Genomic DNA, 22,904 nt, shown 5'->3' on the forward strand with positions numbered 1-22,904 from the left:
TTTTTTTTTTTTTTTTTTTTTTTTTTTTTTTTTTTTTTTTTTTTTGTACATAAATAAAGCTTGGTTCTTACTTAAGGAATAAATTTTCAACCCAAGTCCCTTATCCTCACCAGAGAACTGCTGTGAAGCAGTGATTCTGGCTTTAGTTCCTTTTTCAGGGTACAAACAGAATTTTGCTTTAAGTAGTCAATAGTCACTTGCACTCCTCCCAAATCAAAATACCCCAAAATTTAAAAATAGAATACTTCAATCTTTTAGTACATGTATTTCTCTCTTGAAATACTTTTTTGTATTGGGTGTTTGTTAAGCTATGTAGCTTGTATTTACAACTATTTTTTTTTTTTTTAATCTTCTCCTTATTGGGAATGAGAGTGAACAACTTAAAATACCAAACCAGTATTTGAAAGAAGTATGTATAAGGTATGAGGTACAAGTGGGCTTGGGAGGGAGAGAATTTGATAAATTTCCTTAGCAACTCCAAGTGGGAGATAGACAGATTTTTTTAATCACATAAAATTTAATTGGCATACATTTAAACATGAATGATAAGGAATTTTATATGTGAATAACCTGGATTTTCTGAACAAAGACTAACTAGCCCTCAGTCATCTGGTGGTTTTTTTTTTTCCCAGCAACCATCACCCTAATCATACTATTGTCACAGTTGTAATCAAGAGTGTTTTGTGTATTTTTTTGTTCACTTTTTAATTAAAAATCCCCAACACCAACACAAAGAAAAAGTTTGTGATTTTCAAAACACAAGGTATATCTTTGTTTTTAGGCTTTGTGTTACAGGGTGACAACAGATGAATGGCAAAAAGAGCCCTGTGGGAGTAGGAGGTTCTAGGTCAAAGCTGGAACAGATCCTGACTTGGGGGAAAAAGTGATAAGTACTAAGTGGGACAAAAAAAACTTGAGGTTTTCTCAGCAATAATTCACCCATTGCCTTGTGCTCCCCCTCAAGAAAGATCATGATGACTTGGGGCTATGGGGGAAAATTAGCCTGACCCCGTCAGCCACAGGTGTTGCTGCCTCTACACAGTATTGTCCTAAGCACCTAATCACATTTGACATTCTGAATTTGGTCACATTTATACGTGACTTGCTTTTGAACTGTTGTCAACTTGGTCAGTATTTCCACTAAAATATCAGGGCTAATGTGTATATATTTTACCTTCTGAATACTTTTGTAGACAAGATTCTAGCAAACCCAGAAGGGGGAAGAAGGAAGCATACTAGTTGCTCTAATACAGTAGGGATGATGAGAATGAAATTATTTCTGGCATTATGGCTTCCATGGACTCTGCAGTCCTGTATGGTGAAATACATTATTGGGATCCCCAATACTCTGACTCTGATCTGCAATCTCAAATAAAAAATTTTCATTTCTAGTGGTGAACAAGAGTTAGTGGTTGAGATTCATGTAGATAATATAAAGCATGGAAGAGAGGCTTATTGTGGTGCAGATCTCTTCCTATTATTTAACATTCTGACAACTGATCACTAAAAACCCATCTGGGCGACTTTCCAGGTTAAACAGAACACTTTACCTGTTAGCCAGGATACCTAAACCAGAATTGGTGTTGGAAATAGAAAGCAAAGGAATTAAAAGATTGCTGCTTCACAGCCGTGGGTTTGTAGCAGCCAAGGCTCCCGCCTGTCGTGCTAAATGAATAAGTTGTAAGTCTGTCTCAAGATCCTTATAGAGCTTTTGCCAAGCTTACCATTTTATTTAGGGATTTACTCTGAGGCCTGCTATCTCAGAGGAGACTAGAGAGCTTCAAAAGCTTAGCTTCTAACCCGAAGTTCAGACAGTGGCTGGGCCCCTCAAAGCCGCCGGTGTTCCAAGAAAAGCTGCCCGGGCCGGAAGGCGCCTGTCAGATGCCGGAACCTTTAGTTCCAGGCTGTGGACCGTGCAGGCAACACCCAGAACCTTCCGGGGAGAGGAGGAGGGCGCATCATGGCGGCGCCAGCCCTGAAGCACTGGCGCACCACGCTGGAGCGGGTGGAAAAATTCGTGTCGCCTGTCTACTTTACTGACTGTAACCTCCGTGGCAGGTGTGGCCCCTTGCGAGGAGTTGGCCGATTGCACCCTAGTGCTTCAGCCTTACCTTCCAGGAGAAAACAGGCTGTAGCCAGCTGGGTCGCGGGACTGAGTGCTTGCATTGGACAGGGCGGGACTCAACAGGAGATGGGTAGAGGATGGGATGTGCTGCGGGGCAGTTCTCACGGCGGTGAGCTGGGGGAAAGCTTGTTCCCCTCACCTGCTGGCTGGCTCACGGGCAGAAAGGGGGTGGCCTCAAGCGCGCGCCCACCGTCCCCTCCCGCTTAGGCTCTTCGGGGATAGCTGCCCTGTAGCCTCACTCTCCAGCTTCCTGACGCCGGAGAGGCTTGCCTACCAGGAGGCAGTCCAACAGGACTTCAGCCCCGCACATGTCGGCGACACCTTCGGACCCACGTGCGTAATGCCCAGCCTACGGAAGCCTTTCCAGGCTTGCTCACCACCTTGAGGCAGAGCCCTTCATTGTCTATCCTCTGCCCTAGACAGCTGCTGGGGACAGAGCAGCGCTCTCTGCTGGAAACAGCTCCCTGGTCCCTCAGAGTCTTTATGGAAGAGTTTTCATGCTCTCTGGACATCCCTTATTTTCCTGATCAGGACCCCTGATTCCTCTGCCTCTTTTCCTCACTTTGCTGTTCACTGGTTCCTACTTTCTTGGGGCCCAGAGCTGAGTACCTTGTGATGCTTCAGATACTTGGAGGAAGTATCAAACCCCTGCTGACACATAATCCAAGGAAGTATGAGGACAGACAGGACTTCAGTCCTAGGCCCATCAAAATGACTCTCTTGCAGATGGTGGACCTGCTGGTTCAGGGTGGAGCTGAACATCCCAGAGGCATGGGTGGGCCAGGAAGTTCACCTTTGCTGGGAAAGTGATGGAGAAGGCCTGGTCTGGCGTGATGGGGAACCTGTCCAGGTGAGGGTCTCTGCCCTAGAGCCAGGTGTGACCACATTTCAGCTCTGTCTTGAAGGAACAAGAGTTACGGTTTTGCCTGCGACTGGTCTCAGGATTTCAAGACTGGGGAAGTAACTGCTTGGATACCACTATGGTGGGTCCGTAGTTTATAGCAAACTAGTGTTTATCATATGTAATACGTGCATATGGAGGAATTTTCAACTGTTCTAGATAGTATAAAATAAGACAGTTATGTAATTTTCCCCTGAAGTAATAGGTTTCTTCTACTCCCCCATCTCATTCCCTAGATATAACTCTGTAAAGTTTTATATCAGGTTTAGTCTTCGTAATCCTATGTGACAGGTCTTTATGTCCATTAAGAAGAAGATACATAGAGGTTTGCTCACTGGTTCACACAACTTCCATTCCAAATTGGCTTGGACTCTGGATCTGGGTTTAGGACTGTTGTTCTTCCTGACCTAAAAGAAGACAGAGCCCTTCCCTCCTTCACTGGCTTGACAGATGTCTCCTGGTGCACTGTCTGCTGAGTACTAGGGACACAGAGAACAAAGCAAACCTGTCCCTAACTTCATGGAGTTTACCTTCTGATATTTATTCAAGGTGTGCACAGGCCTCCTAACCCCTGCCCAGGACTCAAGACCATGGGCTTTATTGCTAATAAAAGGTGCTCTTTGGGGGTCATGGTGCTGGCTGCCCTAGAGAGTGAGGCACCTACTACCAGGGGTCCCTAATTTGTCAATCTTGGCCTTAATTTGAAGAGAGGAGCTAAGGACCACTTGAAGGAACTTGGCCTCCCTCAACTTATATTTCACTTGAACTGTCCAAAGTCCTCAGGCCCTCTCTTCTCCCCTCCCTACCAGGGGTTGACCAAAGAGGGTGAGAAAACCAGTTATGTCCTGACTGACAAGCTGGGAGAAGGAGACCCCCGAAGGTGAGTGAGTCCCTGTGCCCTGTTGATCTAGGAGGAGCTGGGGCCCAAGTAACCTCAAAAGCACCCCTACCTCTAATACATCCATCTTACATAGTTTGTTTTCAGAAAACATGATTTTTTCTTGTGCTAAATACAGAAAAGCACGAAGAAATTAATTTCCATTGTCTTATCACCTAGAGATGACCATTATTAACATCTCAGCTTTCATATTCTCAGTATTTCAATTAAAAAAAAAAGAAGAAAAGTTACAGTTAAGATTATATTGCTTCTAAATTTTTACTTGTTTGTTTTTTTATTGCAGTGCTGGGGATTGAACCCAGGGCCTTATGCATACTAGGCAAGCCTCTACCACTGAGCCATACCCCCAGCCCTGCTTTGATACTTTGCATCCTGACTTTTAACATTTCATATCATAATGTAGGATTTTATGATACCATCTGAAAGGCTTCTTATACATTATTGTATTTTATGTTTATTGAAACTGTTTCAAATAGTTCCAAACACTGGGAATATGGTGATGAATAACCTAGTTCTCACCAGGCATTGTAGTGCATGCCTATAATCCTAGTTACTCAGGAGGCTGAGGCAGGAGGATTGTAAGTTCAAAGCCAGTCTGGACAATGTAATGGGACACTGTCTCAAAACATACATACATACATACATACATACATGTATGGGGATGTGACTCAGTAGTAAAATGTCCTTGGGTTCAATCCCCAATACTACAAAAATAATGTCCTCAACAGCAAAAGGAAATAGAAATACTCATAATTACAAAACCAATGAGGGTTCTGAAAGAAAATACTGGAAACTCAATAGGTAATCTGCTAGACCAGGTAGGGGTAGGAGGAGAGTCAGAAAGCCAAGTTTGCTCTCTAAAGGTTAAGTAGAACAGTTTCACAGCTGAGATGGCATACCCAGGAATGGCCACCCCATGTTGGCTTGGTATGAACACTCAGCCCTGAGAGATCCAAGCATGACTTTATTATACAAAGAGGATTCTGAGACAGACATTCCTTGTGCAGGCAGCTTTGAAAATATGAAGCTAGAAAGCAGTGTAATTCACTTGATTCTAAGCTTGGCCACTATTCTCCCTGGCCAAGGCAGAACACTTAGGAAATGGATTTCACCTGGTGTTTCTACCATGATCCTCCTGCACACACACCTGATACAACATGGAATCTTCTGGGTGGTGGGTCCTGGAGGTGAATGGGGAGGGGTCAGTTGAATACCTCCCATGTGTCCCTCCCTATGCTCCTAGCATCCTCTGTCAATCTCTTGGCCTGAGGCTGCTGCCCTATGTTTATAGCCTGACCCTCTATGTGGAAGTAGCCTGCAACGGCCTCCTGGGGGCTGGGAAGGGAAGCATGATTGCAGCCCCTGACCTTGAGAAGACATTCCGACTGAGCCGAGCTGAGCTGGCTGTATTCCACCAGGATGTCCACAAGCTCCTAGTGGATCTGGAGCTGCTACTGGGCATTGCTAAGGTACTGACACCCCTATTTCCCCTATTGTCCTCTAGATCCATGCTCCAGATAAGTTGGGTTTTTTTGGTTTTTGATTTGGGGTTCAGATTGTTGGGACTCTGGGAATCCAGAGTAGGAAGAGGGTTTCCTTATGTAAAGAGATGGTGCTGAATGGGACCCCTAAGAGGAGCAGAGATTTGAGGTGGTGATGGGGTCTTACTGGGATACTTGGGAGGTCATCTGGGGCCTAGTTCTAGAGTTGTGCTCCAGAGGGGGATTAAGGGCAGATACCTGTTTCAGGGCCTTGGGGAGGACAACCAGCGCAGCTTCCAGGCCCTGTACACAGCCAACCAGATGGTGAACGTGTGTGACCCTGCCCAGCCTGAGACCTACCCAGTGGCCCAGGCCCTGGCCTCCAGGTTCTTTGGCCAGTGTGGAGGTGAAAGCCAACATACCATCCATGCCATGGGGCACTGCCACATTGATACAGGTAGGGTGTTAGCTGGCTGGGTTGGCTGGGAAGGAAGGAGTACCTTTCAAGCTCTGGCTATGCCCTGGAAGTACAATGTGATTCTCAGCAATTTCTTGCCCTTGGAGTTTAGATTTCCCTATCTGTAAAAGGGGGCAGAGGCACTGAACTGTGCTATGCTAGCTGAGGTTTATTTATTCTCTCAACAAAATCTGGTGCATCATGAGGCCACTTGCCAGACACCAAGGGTGGCATTTCAAAGGCTGATGATCACAGAGTAGGCCAGCAAGCACAGTGAAGGGAAGACCTGTGGGAGACTGGAGAGTCAGAAGAGATACTTAAGCCCAAGTGAGTTGGGGGATTCAGAGAGGCTCCCTGGACAAGGTGACATTTCACTTGAGTGAGAATGAGGACGTTTTTGTTTGTTTGGGTTCTGGGGATTGAACCCACGGGTGCTTAAACTTAAGCTACATCCCCAGTCCTTTTTTAGTATTTTATCTAGAGACAGGGTCTTGCTGAGTTGCTTGGGGCCTCACTAAGTTGCTGAGGCTGGCTTTGAACTTGAGAGTCTCCTGCCTCAGCCTCCTAAACCACTGGGATTACAGGTATGCACCACCGCGCCTGGCAAGAACAAGGAAATTTGACTAGGGTGCCCACGTCCTCAAGAGAGGAGTAATATGAAATTAATTGAGGTGGCCCAAGTATAGGGTGAGGTTTCCAAGGAGGATCAGGAGTTGAGCTGATGGTATTTGTTCCCCATGGTATCTGAATCACAGAACAAGGTCTCTTTCTACGGTGCAACGGTATAAGATAGATAGCATGAAGGGATTCTGGGCTGAAAGGGTAGGAGCTAAGGCCTAGAGGTCTGGAGAGGCTGTAGTGTCTTCCCAGACAGGTTAATCGTGGGTGCTGTGCCCTTGTTTCAGTGTATCTATCAGATGTACAGGGCCAGGCTAATCCCTATTCCCTCTTAGTGGGTCCTTCTGGGGTATCTGAGCCTCAGTCTGAGGCTATTCTACAGCCTGGGGCCTCTGTTTCCTAATCTGCAAAAATTTATCTCCTATCCCCCCGGAAGCACCACAGGGCTTTGCAGGGTAAAGGGCCTGGAGGGGAGGAAAGCTAGGATAGCCATTTGTAGGCCCAGGTTGGGCCTAGTTGAAGTGCTGGGGCAGGTGAGGGACCAGAAATCTGTGAGGAGCCAGGGACTTTGCCACTCCTCTGCCCTTACTCCTCTCCTCTGTAGCCTGGCTTTGGCCCTTCAAGGAAACTGTACGGAAGTGTGCCCGGAGCTGGGTGACAGCTTTGCGGCTTATGGAACAGAATGCTGAATTCATCTTTGCCTGCTCCCAGGTCAGAGGGCAACTGCATGAACCCTTTAGCTCTCTTGGCTCTTGAGTGTTTTCAAGCCTGAGAGTTGCTCCTCACTCTCACCCACCATAGAGCTCTAGATTCTTGACTCTAGGTAGAGTCATTTTGATTCCTGGCCCAGCTTCCACCCCATTTGCCCTACAGGCTCAGCAGCTAGACTGGGTAAAGAACCGCTATCCTGGCCTATATGCCCAGCTCCAGGAATTTGCCTGCCGAGGGCAGTTTGTGCCTGTGGGGGGCACCTGGGTGGAAATGGTAAGTACATTCAACAGTCCCTCAGCTTTCTTACATTTGGCCATGGCCTTCCCTCAGATGGCCCAGGATCCCTTGGCTGTGCTGGTGACTTCTGCAAGTCATGAAGGGCTTATTATTGCAGGGCTTATTAGTCCCTAGAATCCCAAGATCTGGGACTTGCAGAGGAGTTGGGTCTTCAGCAGGGGGCAGGCTATCTGCATGGCCCGTTCCCAGCAGCACCCTGAAGTTGGACAGTTGGGCCTGAAGCAAAGAGATCAACGCTTCCTGGGGCCTGGCTGTAGAATTGTGTTGGAGCAACCCTGGCTTCTCTACAGTGGGTGGGTTGGCCTGAACTCCTGCCTGTTTCCTATCTAGTACTAATCTCAGCTGCCTGTCTCTCCCCTCACTGCCAGGATGGGAACCTTCCCAGTGGAGAAGCCATGGTGAGGCAGTTCCTACAGGGCCAGAACTTCTTCCTGCAGGAGTTTGGGAAGATGTGCTCTGAGGTAAATGGGGAGCTACTTCTCCAGGCTGTGCTTGGGTAGGGTGAGGGTTGGCCTAGAGTGCTGAGGAGCTGAAGGTGGGGACAGCTCCACCTGGAGCTCCAGAAGCTCTCTCCCTATAGTTCTGGCTGCCAGACACATTCGGGTACTCGGCGCAGCTCCCCCAGATCATGCGCGGCTGTGGCATCACACGCTTCCTGACACAGAAACTGAGCTGGAACTTAGTGAACTCCTTCCCGGTGAGCAAGCCTCAGGGGGCCAGGGTCACAATGGGCCTGGATCCTAACTGGTCCTTTCTCTTCACCACGACCTCTACCAGGATGGTACAGCAGGCAGAGGAGCTGGTGTGGAAGGCCCACTCTGCCTCAGCCCTGACTCTGGACTCTCCTGTGCTTCTGTCTCCCTGCTGGCAGCACCATAGCTTTTTCTGGGAGGGACTGGATGGCTCCCGTGTGCTGGTTCACTTCCCACCTGGTGACTCATATGGAATGCAGGGCAGTGTGGAGGAGGTGAGCAGATACCTATTGACTGGGTGGGGGATGCATTGGAGAATTCTGGCTATCCCATCCTAGGCTGACCCACATTGACCTTCTCCCACCTCTCCAGGTGCTGAAGACTGTGACCAACAATCGGGACAAAGGGCGGACCAACCACAGTGCCTTCCTCTTCGGCTTTGGGGATGGGGGTGGTGGCCCCACTCAGACCATGCTGGACCGCTTGAAGAGGCTGGGCAATACTGACGGACTGCCCAGGTCAGGCCTGGGCCGTTAGTAGCCCTTGGCTGTCACGAAGCCCTACTCTTACCCCTTACCTGTTGCCTTTCTTCTGCTCATACATGCCCCCCCGCCACTGGACAGACCTTATCCTGCTCTAATCCTGCCCCCTTCCCCAGCTCCTACTTGGAAATAGGGAGGAGAAATGCTGAGGGTGGGAAGGAATTCAAACCCACCACAGTATGCAACTCTCCCAGGTATCCAGTCCAGTACTGTATGGGCAGGGAGGCTTTCTAGAATGGCTTCCCTGTCGGGGCTTGACTCTTTATCTCTTGGAGTAGAGGAAGGCTGAGCTTTGTGGCCCCTGGCAGGGAGGCCCAAGCTTGTGGTCTCCCTCAGGGTGCAGCTGTCTTCTCCAGGGCAGCTCTTCAAGGCACTGGAGAGTGACTCAGAACAGCTGTGCACATGGGTCGGGGAGCTCTTCCTGGAGCTGCACAACGGCACTTACACCACGCATGCCCAGGTCAGGGTCAGGCTGCTGGTCTGCCATAGGTCTGCAGAGGGCAAGGGAGGGAAGGGACAGAGCCCCTGTTCCAACAAGAGGCTTGGAGGCGAGAAGTATAAGAACTTGGTCTTCAGGAAAGCTTGCAGGAGGCAGGACAATCTCTGTAGAAGAGGAAGGTTTGGGTGGAGGGGAGCAGAGGAGAGCACTTAGGGCAGGTTGCCCACATGAGGCCTTATCTGGCAGTCCCTGGGGAGCCATCAGGAGTTCTGAGCAAGGAAGGGCTTTGGAAGGTGTCCTGGGATGCTTGAGCAGATTCCAGACTGATCCCTCCACCTGGGCACAGATCAAGAAGGGGAACCGAGAATGTGAACGGATCCTACATGATGTGGAGTTGCTCAGCAGCCTAGCCCTGGCCCGCAGTGCCCAGTTCCTATACCCAGCAGCACAGCTACAGCACCTCTGGAGGTCAGCCTAGCATCTACCCACCAGTGCCTACCTGACCTCTCACCACAGACATCTCTAAGGCTGCCCCTCCTAACTTCCCCTTCTCCAGCCTTTCCCCTCCCTACCCTGGGCCCCTGCAGGCTCTTACTTCTGAACCAGTTCCATGATGTGGTCACTGGAAGCTGCATCCAGTTGGTGGCAGAGGATGCCATGAGCCACTATGAAGGTGAGGCTGACAACAGTCCTGCTACTCTCTCCAACCCAGGTCTGAGCACAGTGTCCTTTGAGGACACTCAGGTCATCTCAGATGCACTGCCCCTCCCCCTATGACCAGCCAGTCTCTCCTCAGATATCCGTTCCCATGGCAATACGCTGCTCAGTGCTGCAGCTGCAGCCCTGTGTGCTGGGGAGCCAGGTCCCGAGGGCCTCCTCATTGTCAACACACTGCCCTGGAAGCGCACCGAAGTGTTGTCCTTGCCCAAGCCTGGAGGGGCCCACTGTCTAGGTATGAGCTGAGAGGTGGACTGCTACTGTGTCAGAAGAGACCAAGGCCAGACAGATCAAGGCAGGGACCCTCCCCTGGGGATCTCTGCCTTGGAGTGTGTCAGGCTGGGGAGTAGTAGCCACATCCTTCATTACCCCGACCCCTACCTGAGCAAGGTTTGTGGAAGGTTAGGGAGGCTGCACTGATACCCAGGCCTCATTCCCAGCCCTGGTGACAGTGCCCAGCATGGGCTATGCTTCTGCTCCCACCCCGACCTTACCGCAGCCCTTGCTGCCCCAGCAGCCTGTGTTTGTGGTACAAGAGGTGAGTCCTGGTGGTTCTTGGTGGGGTAGGAGCTGGCCTGGGATACTGCCTAATGACTTGGGTGTTCTGAGTTCCCTATCCTGGAACAAGGGGGTGGAGCAGTACACAGCCCCAGCAGGGCTGGGGTGGAGCTGGGGCAGCTGTTGGTTGTAGGAAGCCTTTATAGACACAGCCTCAAGGCCCCCTCCCACTCAAGACTGATGGTTCCGTGACTCTGGACAATGGCATCATCCGAGTGAGCCTGGATCCAACTGGCCGCCTGACATCTCTGGTCCTGGTGGCCTCTGGCAGGTGCCAACTCCTCACTGTCCTTTCCTTGTGCCTGGCAAGTGGATCCCAGACCCTGTTCTTTTTGTCCCTTGGCCACAACACTACCCATAGCAGTCCACCAGTGTCTCTGGGTTGGGACCCACACAAAGAATAGCATCAGCCAGGCTAGGAGTCCCTGACCCCTGGGTCTCCTTACCTGCTCCTACCCCACCAAGTGCAACTGGAGAAAGCAAGGTCATAGAGTTGTAAAACACCAATCCCCATGTCCTTCCAGGGAGGCCATTGCTGAGGGTGCTCTTGGGAACCAGTTTGTGCTGTTTGATGATGTCCCCTTGTACTGGGATGCATGGGATGTCATGGACTACCACCTAGAGACACGGTATAAGCCGGGCAGGACTAGAGACAATGTGGGGAGCTGGGGAGATACTGGCTGCCCTAGCTTAGTGCCTCCCATCTCATCCCACAGGAAACCTGTCCTAGGCCAACCAGGGACCCTGGCAGTTGGCAGTGAGGGTGGCCTTCGGGGCAGTGCCTGGTTCCTGCTACAGATCAGCCCCAATAGTCGGCTTAGCCAGGAGGTTGTCCTGGATGTTGGCTGCCCCTATGTCCGCTTCCACACCGAGGTAGCAGGGGCAGGGTGTGCCTATCTTTCCCAAGTGTAACTGGTAAGGGGGGGCCAACCCCAACCAATGTGTGTCCCTCCCTTCCCTGTTCCTTTCTCTCCCCTACTCCTAGGTACATTGGAATGAGGCCCACAAGTTTCTAAAGGTGGAGTTCCCTGCCCGAGTGCGGAGCCCCCAGGCTACCTATGAGATCCAGTTTGGGCACCTGCAGCGGCCCACCCACTACAACACTTCTTGGGACTGGGCTCGATTTGAGGTCCGAAATGGGGAAGGAGGGAAAAGGAGGGGCTTTGATCCTCTGAGGAGACTAGTTGTGTGGTATAGGAGAGGACGAGGAAGATGGCCAATATTTTCTGCCTCCTAATGTGTCGGGCATTGTGCTAATGCTTTAAATTTAGTTTGATACTCATGACCATTTATTCCCACTTCACAGAGGAGGAAACAGAGGTTGAGGCAGGTTGGGTGGTATGCCCGGGGTCTCCTTGAGTGGGAGCTAGAATTCAATCATGGGTTCCAAAGCTTGCTGTCACCCAAGTGACAGAAGCTCTGAAGACTAGCGCACAAAGAAGGGAATGGGGCTACCAAGTGAATCTGCCTTTCAGGTGTGGGCCCACCGCTGGATGGATCTGTCAGAGCACGGCTTTGGGCTGGCTCTGCTCAATGACAGCAAGTATGGCGCATCAGTACAAGGCAGTGTCCTCAGCCTTTCACTGTGAGTGGGGTGCCTACCACACCAAAGACTGGCATGGGGTGTGGGCCTTCCCAGGATGGAACTCCAGCAGCTCTAGCTGGGTCCATATTTTCCCACCCCAGCTTGCGGGCACCTAAGGCCCCAGACACCACTGCTGACATGGGGCGCCATGAGTTCACCTACGCACTGATGCCTCACAAGGGTGAGTTCTGGGGATACTGGGGTTCTCCTTGGGCCCTAGACACCTCTGCCCTTCCTGCGCTTGCAGCAGTCATTGGGTTAAACCCTGGGGCCTGGCCCCCAGCACCCTCTGGAGGCATGGGGGGAGCCCGTTTTCCACCATGCCTCTCTTTCTGGTCATGTCCCAGGCTCCTTCCAGGATGCTGGTGTTATACCTGCTGCCTACAACCTCAACTTCCCCTTATTGGCACTTCCGGCACCAGGCCCTGCTCCTGCTGCCACCTGGAGTGCCTTTTCCCTATCATCACCAGCAGTCGTATTGGAGACTGTCAAGCAGGCAAGGAGCAGCATGGTCTGGGGGTGGGGTTCCTGACTGGGCACACCCTCAACCTCTCCTACCACCTGCCTCCCTCCCCAGACTGAGACCAGCTCCCAGAGCCACACACTGGTCCTGAGGCTGTACGAGGCCCATGGCAGCCATGTGGACTGCTGGCTGCACACATCACTGCCAGTTCAGGAAGCTGTCCTGTAAGCAAAGCAGCAAGGTGGGGATGGAAGTGGAGGTGGAAGTCCTACCTGCTCCAGGTCCTCACAGGCCCTTTCTGTTCTCCAGCTGTGACTTCCTTGAGAGGCGAGACCCTGCTGGCCACCTGCCCCTTCAAGATGCCCGACTAAAGCTCACCTTTTCTCCCTTCCAAGTGAGGTCCTTGTTACTTGTGCTTCAGCCTCCACCAAACTGAGGATGGTGTTTTGTTTATGGAAAGTTTTGGGAAGTCCTCATTTCTGCCCCCCAAACCTGAAACAAGGATCAGCCACTTCTTATATAATAAATCCTTGGATCAGTAACCCTGCTGATAATTCCTCCTGACTCCCAAGAATTCATCCTCAAGCTTAAGGGGATGGCTTCTTCCCAGGTATATAGAAGCAGAGACAATATCAAAGGGGACCTTTGTGTGCAGGGTCTGGGCTGCAGCCCCTGAGAGAGAGATTGGGGACCTTGGGTGACAATATGCCAAGAGATCCTGAGATAAAAAGCTCTTCCCCTGTGCCAGTGGGCAGAGAAGCTGTGAGTAGCCCAGGTCAGGCTGGTGAAATAGCCAGAGACCCTGAAGAACTTTAGACTAGAAGAGCTATAGAGCCTGGGCTATCTGAAGCCAGAGTCTCCACACTTTTGCCAAGTGACTGGCCGTGTCTTCTGATAGCTAATCTCGAGGGCTGGGATGGGAGCTCATTTTGCCCTGTCTCAGGGTGAAGTAGCAGGTCCTTCCAACCTGGCCATCTCAGAACTTCTGTAGCAAGCCCAAGAAGTGCCAAGAAATTCAGTTTTATTAATTTAGTTTAAAAATGCATTTCTCACATGGGCTTTAAAAAATGTGGAAGGTGGGGCCAGGATTGTTGCTCAGTGGTAGAGCACTTGCCTAGCAAGCATATGTGGGGCACCACATTTAAAAAAATAATAATGTATTTATTTGTGTCCATCTACAACTAAAAAAAAAAAAAAATTTAAATGTGGAAGGTGAGGTACAATGAAAAATATCAGTTGTGTAGGGAACAGCCACAGGCTTGGGGCATAAAGCCCTTCAAATACTTAGGGAATTCAGATGGGCCTCCAGATTATTGGCAAGGAAAGGGTGATACAAGCAACACAAGTCTCTTGCTAAGAGGCTGAGGTTCTCCCAGATCCCTTAGATGGATTGTCAGCCTTATTTTTCCAGGGTCCAAGGTGCTCTGCGGGGAGAACAGATGAAACAGTTGGCTCAGACCTGCAGGCCAGGCTGGTCCCAGTGGCGTCCATCTCTGTTTGCATAGTCCTGCATTGCCATCCCATTGGATCCTGAAGAGACACTTTCTAGGGGCCCCCTTCCCTCCCCAGAGGATGCTGAAGAAAGTCCACCTGTGGTTGCCTGTTTCCCCTTCCTCCTCCCTTTCTCAGGGACTGTGGGAGCTTTCAAGTCCTGTTGGAGGCTGGTCCCCTCAGGCTGCTGTATTGCAGTCTTCTTGGGAAGGTGTCTCCTAGCCCTTGGTGTTCTGGAAGGGGCCTTGTTTGGAGGTGGAAGGTCCTAGGCAGAGACACGTGTCCCTGAGAATCCATGGCGGGCTTTCCTCAGAGCAGTTCTGAGGTTAGTTGGGATTCACCATTGACCCCAACCCACCCAACTTCATCCAGAGCCTATATGGCCAGAGCCTGGCCTGAGAGGCATGGCCAGGGCAGTAGAGAGTGCAGGGGAAGAAGGAGGAGCTGGCAACCATACCTCCAATTTTTCCTTGGGCCGAAGCTGTGTTTCCTGGGATTTCTTTTTTCGGGATTTGCCCCCTGCAGGACATGAGACTGGAGCTGGAGGATCCTATGGCCTCAGCCCCTTTCTCTAGACTCCCACTCTGTGGGATTACTCCAGGGGTTTGAGAGGGATGGGATGAGGAAAGGTGCTAGAGCCCTTGCAAGCAAGTTCTTTATAGCTCTATTAGCCTATTACATGAGGAGTTGCTTACCTTTGGGTGCCAGAGGTCCAGGATCACCCTAAAATGGTACAAGGGCAATTCTGAATCAATCTGGGTTAGGGTAGGAGCAGTTTTCCTTGGAGAGGTGAAACACATCTGTTCAGATTAATATAGCTCCCCACCTAGTAAAAACCTCCCCCAAATTTAGTTCATATCAACAAAGCTGTCCTGCTCTTGCACTGCTCCACTGGCTAGGACCCTGGGTGTCAGGAACGGTGACCCCTGAGAAGCCTCCACAGGTCCTAGGTATCTCCACCTGGGAAAGACCCCCAATTCCTGCCCTGTTTTGCCTTCCACCCCACAGGCTTCCCTTATGCCAGCCATAGAGCCCAAACCTGGAACCAGATGGTACGGCCATGCCGATCCCGCAGGGAACTCATGCCTGGCATGCCATAGCACCTCAGCCAGGCTCGAAAGGCAGCAAAGTCTTCCTCCCCGTGCTCCGGCCCGTAGCCTTTGCCCCCTATGGGACAGAGGAACCAGCGGAGGTCAGAGGGCAGACACAGGTTGAGGAGAAGTGGGGAGCCTGGTTCAACTTAGCCCAGACCTCAGCTGCACAAGCTGATGGACTGAGCCAGGGAGCCAAGCTCCCTCTCCTCCCACCTTTTTTTTTTTTTTTTAAATATTTTATTTACATATTAGTTTTTGGCAGACACAACATCTTTGTTTTTATGTGGTGCTGAGGATCGAACCCGGGCCGCACGCATGCCAGGCGAGCACGCTACTGCTTGAGCCACATCCCCAGCCCCTCTCCTCCCACCTTGATTGTGTGATTCTGAGTCATGGCTTCCCCACCCTGGAGTAGGGTTAAGAATCTTTGCCCTGTCCATTACATGGGTGGCTTGGGGGAACAGACACTTGCCAAGAGGAGGCTTAGTCTTTTTAGTCATAACCAGGTTTATGAACTCCCTCCTCCAGTTGAGGAACCGGGTCTCAAAGAGAACTGCCCCAGGGTTACACAGTATGCCGAAGCAGAGGTAACTGGCCATCTTGGCCTCCCCAGGTCTCACCCAGCTGAACAACTTCCTTTGGCACTGAATGGCACAGTTCCAGCAGGTCTGGGTTTTGCAGCTTGGCTCTGATCTTCTGGCTCAGGGTCATCTCTGGACTCTGAAGAAGGGGCAAGGAGGACCTAGCTGTCAGCATGGGGCAGGGCCACTCTGAAGGCAACAGACTTCTTCTCTGCGCTTGGCCAAAACTCTGAGGCAGCTCATTCCTCCCCCCACAAACACATTGTTGAGCTAAGCAGGAGATACCCATGCCCTTGCCACCTATGCCAACATAAGGTACTGACATGCATGCTCATGCATCACCCCTCCCTCTTGGCACCCTCACCGGCCGGTGGTGCTGCAGGGCCTCTAGCACAGTGCGGGCCTTCTCAAAGGGAGGGATCCTCAGCCTGGAGTGGTGTGGGGGAGGAGACCATGTTAAGCATTAGTATCAGCACACCTACCCCTGAAGCCCTCATGCCCTTGGCCTGCCTGCTGACCGGTACAGGATCTCTGCCCGCAGATAGTTGCCAATGCCATTGAAGAACCTCTGGTCCAGGAGGGCCTCGCAGATGGGCCGGTCAAAGGCCTTGTCTGATAGGTTTCGTAGCACATTCTCCCTGGAGGGGTACAGCCTGATGCATAAAACCCATCCCCAAACCCCTGGGGTAGGGGAAAGGGCCTGAGAGAACCTGTTCCTGAGTACAAGAAGACTGGGTGTCCCAGCTCCCCTCAGTGCTATGTAGGCATCTGGAGCCTAAGTTTTCCAATCTATTAAATGGAACAATATGGATTTAAATTTATTATGAAAGGTGAAAAATACCAATTAAAAGCATGTGTTCAAGCCAGGCGCAGTGGCACACACCTGTAATTCCAGCAACTTAGTGGCTGAGGCAGGAGAATTGCAAGTTCAAGAGCAGCCTCAGCAACTTAGAACCTGTCTCAACATAAAAAAGCACTGGGATATAGCTGTATGGTAGATTACCCCTGGATTAAATCCCCAATACCACCACAGACAGACACACAAAAAACATAAAAGGCAATATGTTCAAGGGACATGCATCTATATATGGTTGTGTGTTTATCACCAAAATTCCTTAGATGACTCGGGACAATTTTCAGCACAAGGTCATCACAGAACCTCAGGTATGTCTGCAGTCTGCAACACATTGTCTAGGATTCATGGTTGGTTAGAGACCATATGTGGATTTGACATTGGTTGGTTCCACTCATCTCAGGACCCTAAAGATTGCCTGGCTATGTGCAGAAGGCATTTGAGAGCAACCCCTGGCTACTAAGCACCTAGCAGCCTACCTCCATCTGTCAGGGTTCTCCTCATTCATGATGAAGAAATGCATCTTATTTCTTTGTGGAAAAAGATCAAGGAAGAGGAAAGCTGGGAATGGAACCACCATTTGACCCAGCTATTCCTCTTATTGGACTATACCCAAAGGACCTAAAAACAGCATACTACAGGGACACAGCCACATCAATGTTTATAGCAGCACAATTCACAATAGCTAAACTGTGGCGCCAACCTAGATATCCTTCAATGGATGAATGGATAAAAAAAAAAAGTGGCATTTATACACAATGGAATATTACTCAGCACTAAAAAAGAATAAGATCATGGCATTTGCAGGGAAATGGATGGCATTAGAGCAGATTATGCTAAGTGAAGTTAGCCAATCCCAAAAAAAGAAATGCCCAATGTTTTCTCTGATATAAGGGGGGTGACTCAAAGTGGGGTAGGGAGAGAGAGCATGGGAGGAAAATTACCTCTAGATAGGGAATGGAAGGGAGGGAAGGGGAGAGAGAAGGAGAATAGCTAGGATGGTAGAAGGAGACGGTCATCATTATACAAAATACATGTATGAAGATGTGAATTTGGTGTCAACATACCTTATATACAAACAGAAATATGATAAATAGTGGTATAAAGGTGTATTAAGAATTGTATGTGGGGCTAGGATTGTGGCTCAGCGGTAAAGCGCTCACCTAGCACCTGCGAGGCCCTGGGTTCGATCCTCAGCACCACATAAAATAAACAAATAAAATAAAGATATCGTGTCCAACTACAGCTAAAAAATGAATATAAAAAAAGAATTTCATGCAAAAAAAAGAGTTCATGTATAATGCATAATTTGGCATGAACATACTTTATATACAGAGTTACAAAAAAATGTGCTGTGAATGGATAATTATGAATGTAATGCACTCCACTATTGTCATGAATGTAAGAAATAAATTAAAAAAAAAAAAAAAGAAAAAGATCAAGGAAGAATGACTGGGTGATGGGTACAAGGAAAGCATGGCAATGCTGGGGTTAAGGTAAGGGTGGAAGACTTGCTGGGTGGGGCTTAGATCCCCACAGGCTCCCCAGTAGGAGGACCAAGAAAACAGCCTCAATGCTCATCATGAGAAACTCCAGTGTCAGCTGGCAGAAAACCTGTGGCCTGACTCCCTAGGAAAGGGGAAGTGGAAGGAAAGGCACCAGTTTCATGCCCAGGAAGGTGAGGAGTGCCAGCAGTGATCAAGTCTAAGTGACAACTGCAGACACAAGTTCCCTCTAGGAGGGAGAACTTGCCAAGTGCACTTCAGGTCTTTGCCTCGGTGATTTTTGCCAGTTAGAATGCTTTCCTCCACAGCGTTACATGGCTGGCTCAGTTCTGTCAGGCCTTAGCTCAAATATCACCTTCCTGGAGTAGTCATTCCCAAGGCACTCCCCCACCCTCAGAGTCACTCTTTTCTTCCTTCACCTGTTGGATTTTTCCTGAGGCATGTGTCTATTTGAACTCATCTTGTATTTCCTGGTTCCCTCATCCTACCGGAACATTAGGGCCGTGGGAGCAGGGGCCACGTTCTTGTTCACTCCTGAACCCCAACCTAAAATAAAGCCTCGCACAAAACAGAGACAGAGACTCATACAGAATTTCCTCTTTAGAGGGAAGGACATGGCTGACACCATGTTATCTTTGACGGGTGAATCACATCCCAAATGAATTATTACTTTTCCTATAGGCAACGGTTAGTCATAGAGGAGACCACAGGACACAGTGCAGAATGTGGTAGGGCAATAAAACCTGACTTAGAAACTATTATCATTAGGTGGTCGCTTTCACATCCCCTGAAACACCTATGTAGCTTCACCTCTACTGTGTTGCCAAAACCCTCTACCTTTCCTAGCCTCCTAGGAGCACCAAGGAGCAGAGTGGAATTCTGAGCGTGAGCTCCAGCTCCAATGGTAACTGGCTCTATGTCCTCAGAGCAGTGCCCAACCATCCACCTCTGGGCTTCCTTCACCTCACACATCTGTCTTAGGTTTTCATATCCGTTGACTCAGGGAGCTAAGGGACAGGACGTGGACACTGTCTTGGACCACATCTGAGGGAACTCTTTGAGGGCTGAGACCCACACCCTGTTGGCCAACAAGGCACTTACCCAGAGCCAGGCCTGGACCTACGCCTGTTCATTACACCTGGGGCTGTCCTACCTGAACTGTTCATATTCCAGCAAGACACAGGGCCCACGACCTGGCTGCCACTTGCCCCCAGGGTCCCAGTGGCCAAATCGGCGGATGTCCACGAAGCACAGAGCCAGCCGCGGAGCAGGTGGAGCTGTGTAAAAGCGCAGATGGGCATGGGGTGGCAGTGCATCTGCAGGTGCCAACTGGAAGGAGCCAGACATGCCAAAGCGGAAGATGAGGGCCAGCGGCTCCTGTGGGGGCTGGGCCCCAGGCAGGGGACTCAGTGTCAGGCGCAGCTCTTTGCCCCGGGCTGAGGCGGAGATATGATAGGCACTGCTCTCAAAGGGCACCTCAGGGTTGCGGCTGACAGAAGACTTCTCCACACACCCACCAAACACCAGCCCTCTGCATGCTTCATTCACAAAGTGACTGGCCAGATGCAGCTCAGGGCCCTCTGGCATTCTGTGGGAGTGGCTGTGCCCTGTAAGGGGAAGGAGGGCCACAAGTTGGGAAAGGTGGCACCTTATGAGGTAGGAATTATCACCTGTGATTTACAAAGGACTGAGTGACATGGCCATCTGGGACTGGCAGGAAACTGCTGGCCTGGCTAAAGGCCCCATCCCCAAAGTACTGGACAGTCAGGGAACTGGGAGCTCAGGCTGGGGGAAGCAGCAGGACTCTTGTCTTCTGCTGGGGAAGCAGCGGGACATTAATGTCTTCCTTCCATTTGCTGGTTGCTTCCCCCACCCCGCTTTGGTACTAGGGATTGCACTCAACCACTCAGCCATATCCCAAGCCCTATTTTATATTTTATTTAGAGACAGGGTCTCACTGAGTTGCTAAGTGCCTCGGATTGCTGAGGCTGGCTTTAAACTCATGATCCTTCTGCCTCAGCCTTCCAAACCGCTGGGATAACAGCCCTGAGCCACTTGGCCCAGCTTCCTCCGCTGCTTTCAGAATTTGGTCCCAACCCCTGCTGGTGCCTGCATCGTATGCCCCCCCCCCACCACACACACCCCACACACACTTGCTCCAAGCACACTGCTCTTCTCATCTCCAGGCCTTTTTCCCAGCAGTCTCTTCCATTGGGACACTTAAGGGAAGTCCTCTCCAATGCCCCAGAGATAGTATCTCCCTCCCCCCTACCTTGTCTTTTTTCTTGCGGCCTTCCACAGTCTGAAAGAATCTCACCGTGTCTCCACGCCTCTACCTGCCATGGCAACCCAGAAAGTAAGCTCTGCTTACTCATCACCCCACCGTTTAGATGGCCCTGCATCTGCCCAGCACCCACCGAGGGAACATGCCCAAGCCGGATGGGACTCAGGGGGCTGCATACCCACACTGGGACGGCTGTTAGCTACCAGCCGGCCAGGACTGCGACGGGCTCGCCTGATCAGAGAGGGATCCAGGACCAGGACGAGGGAATGGTACGTCTGTGCCGGAGCCAGGTTCTCATACACCCGAAGGGGAGGTGGGGACTCCAGGAAGAGCTGCCCGAGCTCTCGGCCCTGGCCTCCGGGGAAATGGAGATGCCGGGTAGGCGCCTCGGTCCCAAGGGACGTTTAACTTACTTCTTCACTTTTGCCCAGTCTCTTTGCCACTTTCGTCTGATGCCAGGACTTTTTGGGATTGGAGGCGAAGGTGTGTGTCGGGTAGCTGGGGGACATTTAACCAGGACAAACGCCTTTACTTCGCCCTCCCCCACCTCAGCACCGCCGGGGTCTGGTAAACCTTCAGATTTCCAGGTTTTCGAAGAGGCGGCACTCTATGGCCCTCCCCTGTCCCGCCCCCGCTGCGACCCAGTCCTCCGCTAACTCTGGCTTCCTTCCTTCTCCAAGTTCCCAAATCCCATCCCATCCCATCGGATCCTCAGCTCCGCGGCGCACTGCCACATCACCCGCGCTTCCCGGAATACCTGCGCTCAGTGCGGATCGCAGGCACTGTGCAGTCACCGAGGGGTTAATGCCAGAGCCTAAAGGAACTCTGGGAGTCGTGGTTGCCCCGCTGGCGCTTGCTGGGAAGTGTAGTTCCTCAGGAGACCGCACCGACTGAGATGGGTCCCCCTCAAGCTGGGGGATTCCTGGATGTGGGACAACCTTAGAGACAGTAACCTGGCCGGGTGATGGAGGAAAAACCTGTCTTCCCTCTGCCCGACGCCAGCAGGAAATGGGGTCAAATCTGGGGTCCTGAGTTGCAACGGTGTGTGCAGCTGGGGGAAGTGGTCCGCTAGTCCCGAGCAGAATCAGCACCCCCAGCAGGAAACAGTGACGTCCCAATGCAAAGCCACCTGCAGCTGTGCGCAGGGATGCACAGGTGCACCATAAACGTAGGCCCTGGGGACCCAGTGATGGCTTTAAGTGTCACTGAACACACTGTCCATCATAACACAAACAAAAACATCGTCACTGCCTGCTGGGCGGAAAGGGCAGTGAAGCAACAAAAACCAGATGCCCAGAAGTTGAACCCACTTCGGATAGTTCTGACTCCCGTGGGGGAGGGTTGCTTTGCAGAGACATTTAGGCTAGTCGGATTCACAACGCTAAAGTCTGGCTGTCACAGCCTTGGGCACAAAAAGTGTGAAGAAGATAGTATGCCAGGCAGGAAGGAACCTGCAAAGTCTCCCAGATGGGTTGAAAGAACCTGGAAAAGTGCTGTGTAGCTGCAGTGTAGCTGGAGGTAGTGCTAGATGGGGAGGACAGAGGGCTCTATTGGACCTTGGGAGGCCTCTCTAAGTTGCATTTTGTAGCAGGCACTGGTGCCTGCCCCTACCCATGACATGCCCTTCATCATATTACTCTGCCCCCTCATCTATTTATTCACTTCTATTGGCCAGAAGCCTTTTAAAGTAGACAAATCATGACATTTCATCCCCAATGCTTCAGCATCCACCTCTAAAAAGCAATTTCCTTACAAGGCCAATACCTTTATCATATAAAAAAGTTAATAACTGCTTCTTTTTAAAAAAAATATTTATTTTTTAGTTTTAGGTGGACACAATATCTTTATTTTTTTTTATGTGGTGCTGAGAATCGAACCCAGTGCCTCACGCATGCCAGGTGAGTGCGCTACCAGTTGAGCCACATCCCCAGCCCCAATAACTGCTTTTTAATGTCATCTAATACCTAGTTCACATGTAAATCTCCCTAATTGTCCCCCAAACACTATTTTTTGGCGGGGGAGGGGTTTGCCTGGGATTGAACCCAGTGGTGCTTAACCACTGAGCCACATCTTCAGCCTTTTTATTTTTTGTGACAGGGTCTTGCTAAATTGCTTAGGGACACCATGACCAGATATATAGTTGTTTTGTTTTTCCCATCCTACCCACCTCATCCCCTTATCCTTCCTTTTATTATTATTTTTTTTTTAATCTTGATACTGACCTTTATGAGAGTTCAAGTTGTTCCTTGGACATGTGAGTCACATTCATTTAGGATTTCTCTGAATGTTTCTCAGAGTGTCATTAACTTGTTCCACTATCTGGAGTTTTTTCTGCATGATGGAATGAAGGCTCAATGCTGGATCATACACATTCAGGGTTACCTCTTAGGTGCTGCTGTATACTCCAAATTGCATCACATCAGGATGTACAAAATACTGGGTTATGCCACTTTAGTGAGGATCAAATTGATCATGGGGGAGGCTGTGACAGTCAGACTTCCGCATTTCTTGGTTGTTGTTTGGTACCAGGAATTGAACCCAGGGGTGCTTAACCACTGAACCACATCTCCAGCTCCATTCATATATATATATATAAATAAACAGGGTCTGAG

At 50.5% G+C, this 22,904-nt stretch overlaps 2 protein-coding genes across 12 annotated transcripts; one reads left to right on the plus strand and one right to left on the minus strand.

Moving 5' to 3' along the window:
- Window positions 1-1,839: 1,839 nt before the first annotated feature.
- On the plus strand, window positions 1,840-13,026 carry Man2c1 (mannosidase alpha class 2C member 1). 4 transcript variants are annotated; one of them, XM_015480394.2, is made up of 26 exons: window positions 1,887-2,058; window positions 2,333-2,458; window positions 2,852-2,975; window positions 3,836-3,906; window positions 5,216-5,393; window positions 5,673-5,862; window positions 7,085-7,191; window positions 7,354-7,464; window positions 7,857-7,949; window positions 8,069-8,185; window positions 8,360-8,455; window positions 8,553-8,698; window positions 9,059-9,182; window positions 9,508-9,629; window positions 9,749-9,834; window positions 9,958-10,113; window positions 10,319-10,416; window positions 10,613-10,707; window positions 10,961-11,065; window positions 11,153-11,309; window positions 11,422-11,565; window positions 11,912-12,021; window positions 12,123-12,202; window positions 12,369-12,517; window positions 12,599-12,708; window positions 12,794-13,026. In XM_015480394.2, the coding sequence occupies exons 1-26, from the start codon at window positions 1,961-1,963 to the stop codon at window positions 12,918-12,920; spliced, it is 3,120 nt and encodes a 1,039-aa protein (XP_015335880.1). In that variant the 5' UTR covers window positions 1,887-1,960; the 3' UTR covers window positions 12,921-13,026. The 4 variants fall into 4 exon arrangements, with proteins under 4 accessions (XP_048649139.1, XP_048649140.1, XP_015335881.1 ...); XM_048793182.1 differs by lacking the exon at window positions 9,059-9,182 and having other exon boundaries at window positions 1,840-2,058; window positions 9,408-9,629; XM_048793183.1 differs by lacking the exon at window positions 11,422-11,565 and having other exon boundaries at window positions 1,846-2,058.
- Window positions 13,027-13,624: 598 nt separating this feature from the next.
- Window positions 13,625-21,250, minus strand: Neil1 (nei like DNA glycosylase 1). Of its 8 annotated transcripts, XM_048793184.1 has the most exons (12): window positions 21,050-21,250; window positions 20,706-20,790; window positions 20,281-20,344; window positions 19,162-19,615; window positions 16,169-16,288; window positions 16,015-16,078; window positions 15,690-15,789; window positions 15,015-15,142; window positions 14,671-14,698; window positions 14,433-14,494; window positions 14,075-14,240; window positions 13,625-13,908 (listed from the first exon to the last, which is right to left on the minus strand). In XM_048793184.1, the coding sequence occupies exons 4-12, from the start codon at window positions 19,593-19,595 to the stop codon at window positions 13,838-13,840; spliced, it is 1,173 nt and encodes a 390-aa protein (XP_048649141.1). In that variant the 5' UTR covers window positions 19,596-19,615; window positions 20,281-20,344; window positions 20,706-20,790; window positions 21,050-21,250; the 3' UTR covers window positions 13,625-13,837. The 8 variants fall into 8 exon arrangements, 6 of the variants coding, with proteins under 6 accessions (XP_048649141.1, XP_048649143.1, XP_015335882.1 ...); XM_048793186.1 differs by lacking the exon at window positions 20,706-20,790 and having other exon boundaries at window positions 21,050-21,178; XM_015480396.2 differs by lacking the exon at window positions 21,050-21,250 and having other exon boundaries at window positions 20,706-20,969.
- Between the last annotated feature and the right edge of the window lie 1,654 nt (window positions 21,251-22,904).

The sequence above is a fragment of the Marmota marmota genome, unplaced genomic scaffold (genome assembly GCF_001458135.2).
Source record: "Marmota marmota marmota unplaced genomic scaffold, marMar, whole genome shotgun sequence".
In the NCBI taxonomy this organism is placed as follows: Eukaryota; Metazoa; Chordata; class Mammalia; order Rodentia; family Sciuridae; genus Marmota; species Marmota marmota.

Excerpts from the sequence above, each read along its gene's own strand:
- Neil1 (XM_015480396.2), bottom strand. The coding sequence starts at position 20,801 with ATGTCCCCCAGCTACCCGACACACACCTTCGCCTCCAATCCCAAAAAG. Across the intron at positions 16,289-19,161 it reads CTGGAATATGAACAGTTCAG|GGAGAATGTGCTACGAAACC; the intron begins GTAGGACAGCCC and ends GTACCCCTCCAG. Across the intron at positions 16,079-16,168 it reads CGGGCAGAGATCCTGTACCG|GCTGAGGATCCCTCCCTTTG; the intron begins GTCAGCAGGCAG and ends ACACCACTCCAG.
- Man2c1 (XM_015480394.2), top strand. The coding sequence starts at position 1,961 with ATGGCGGCGCCAGCCCTGAAGCACTGGCGCACCACGCTGGAGCGGGTG. Across the intron at positions 2,976-3,835 it reads GTGATGGGGAACCTGTCCAG|GGGTTGACCAAAGAGGGTGA; the intron begins GTGAGGGTCTCT and ends CCTCCCTACCAG. Across the intron at positions 8,699-9,058 it reads AATACTGACGGACTGCCCAG|GGTGCAGCTGTCTTCTCCAG; the intron begins GTCAGGCCTGGG and ends GGTCTCCCTCAG.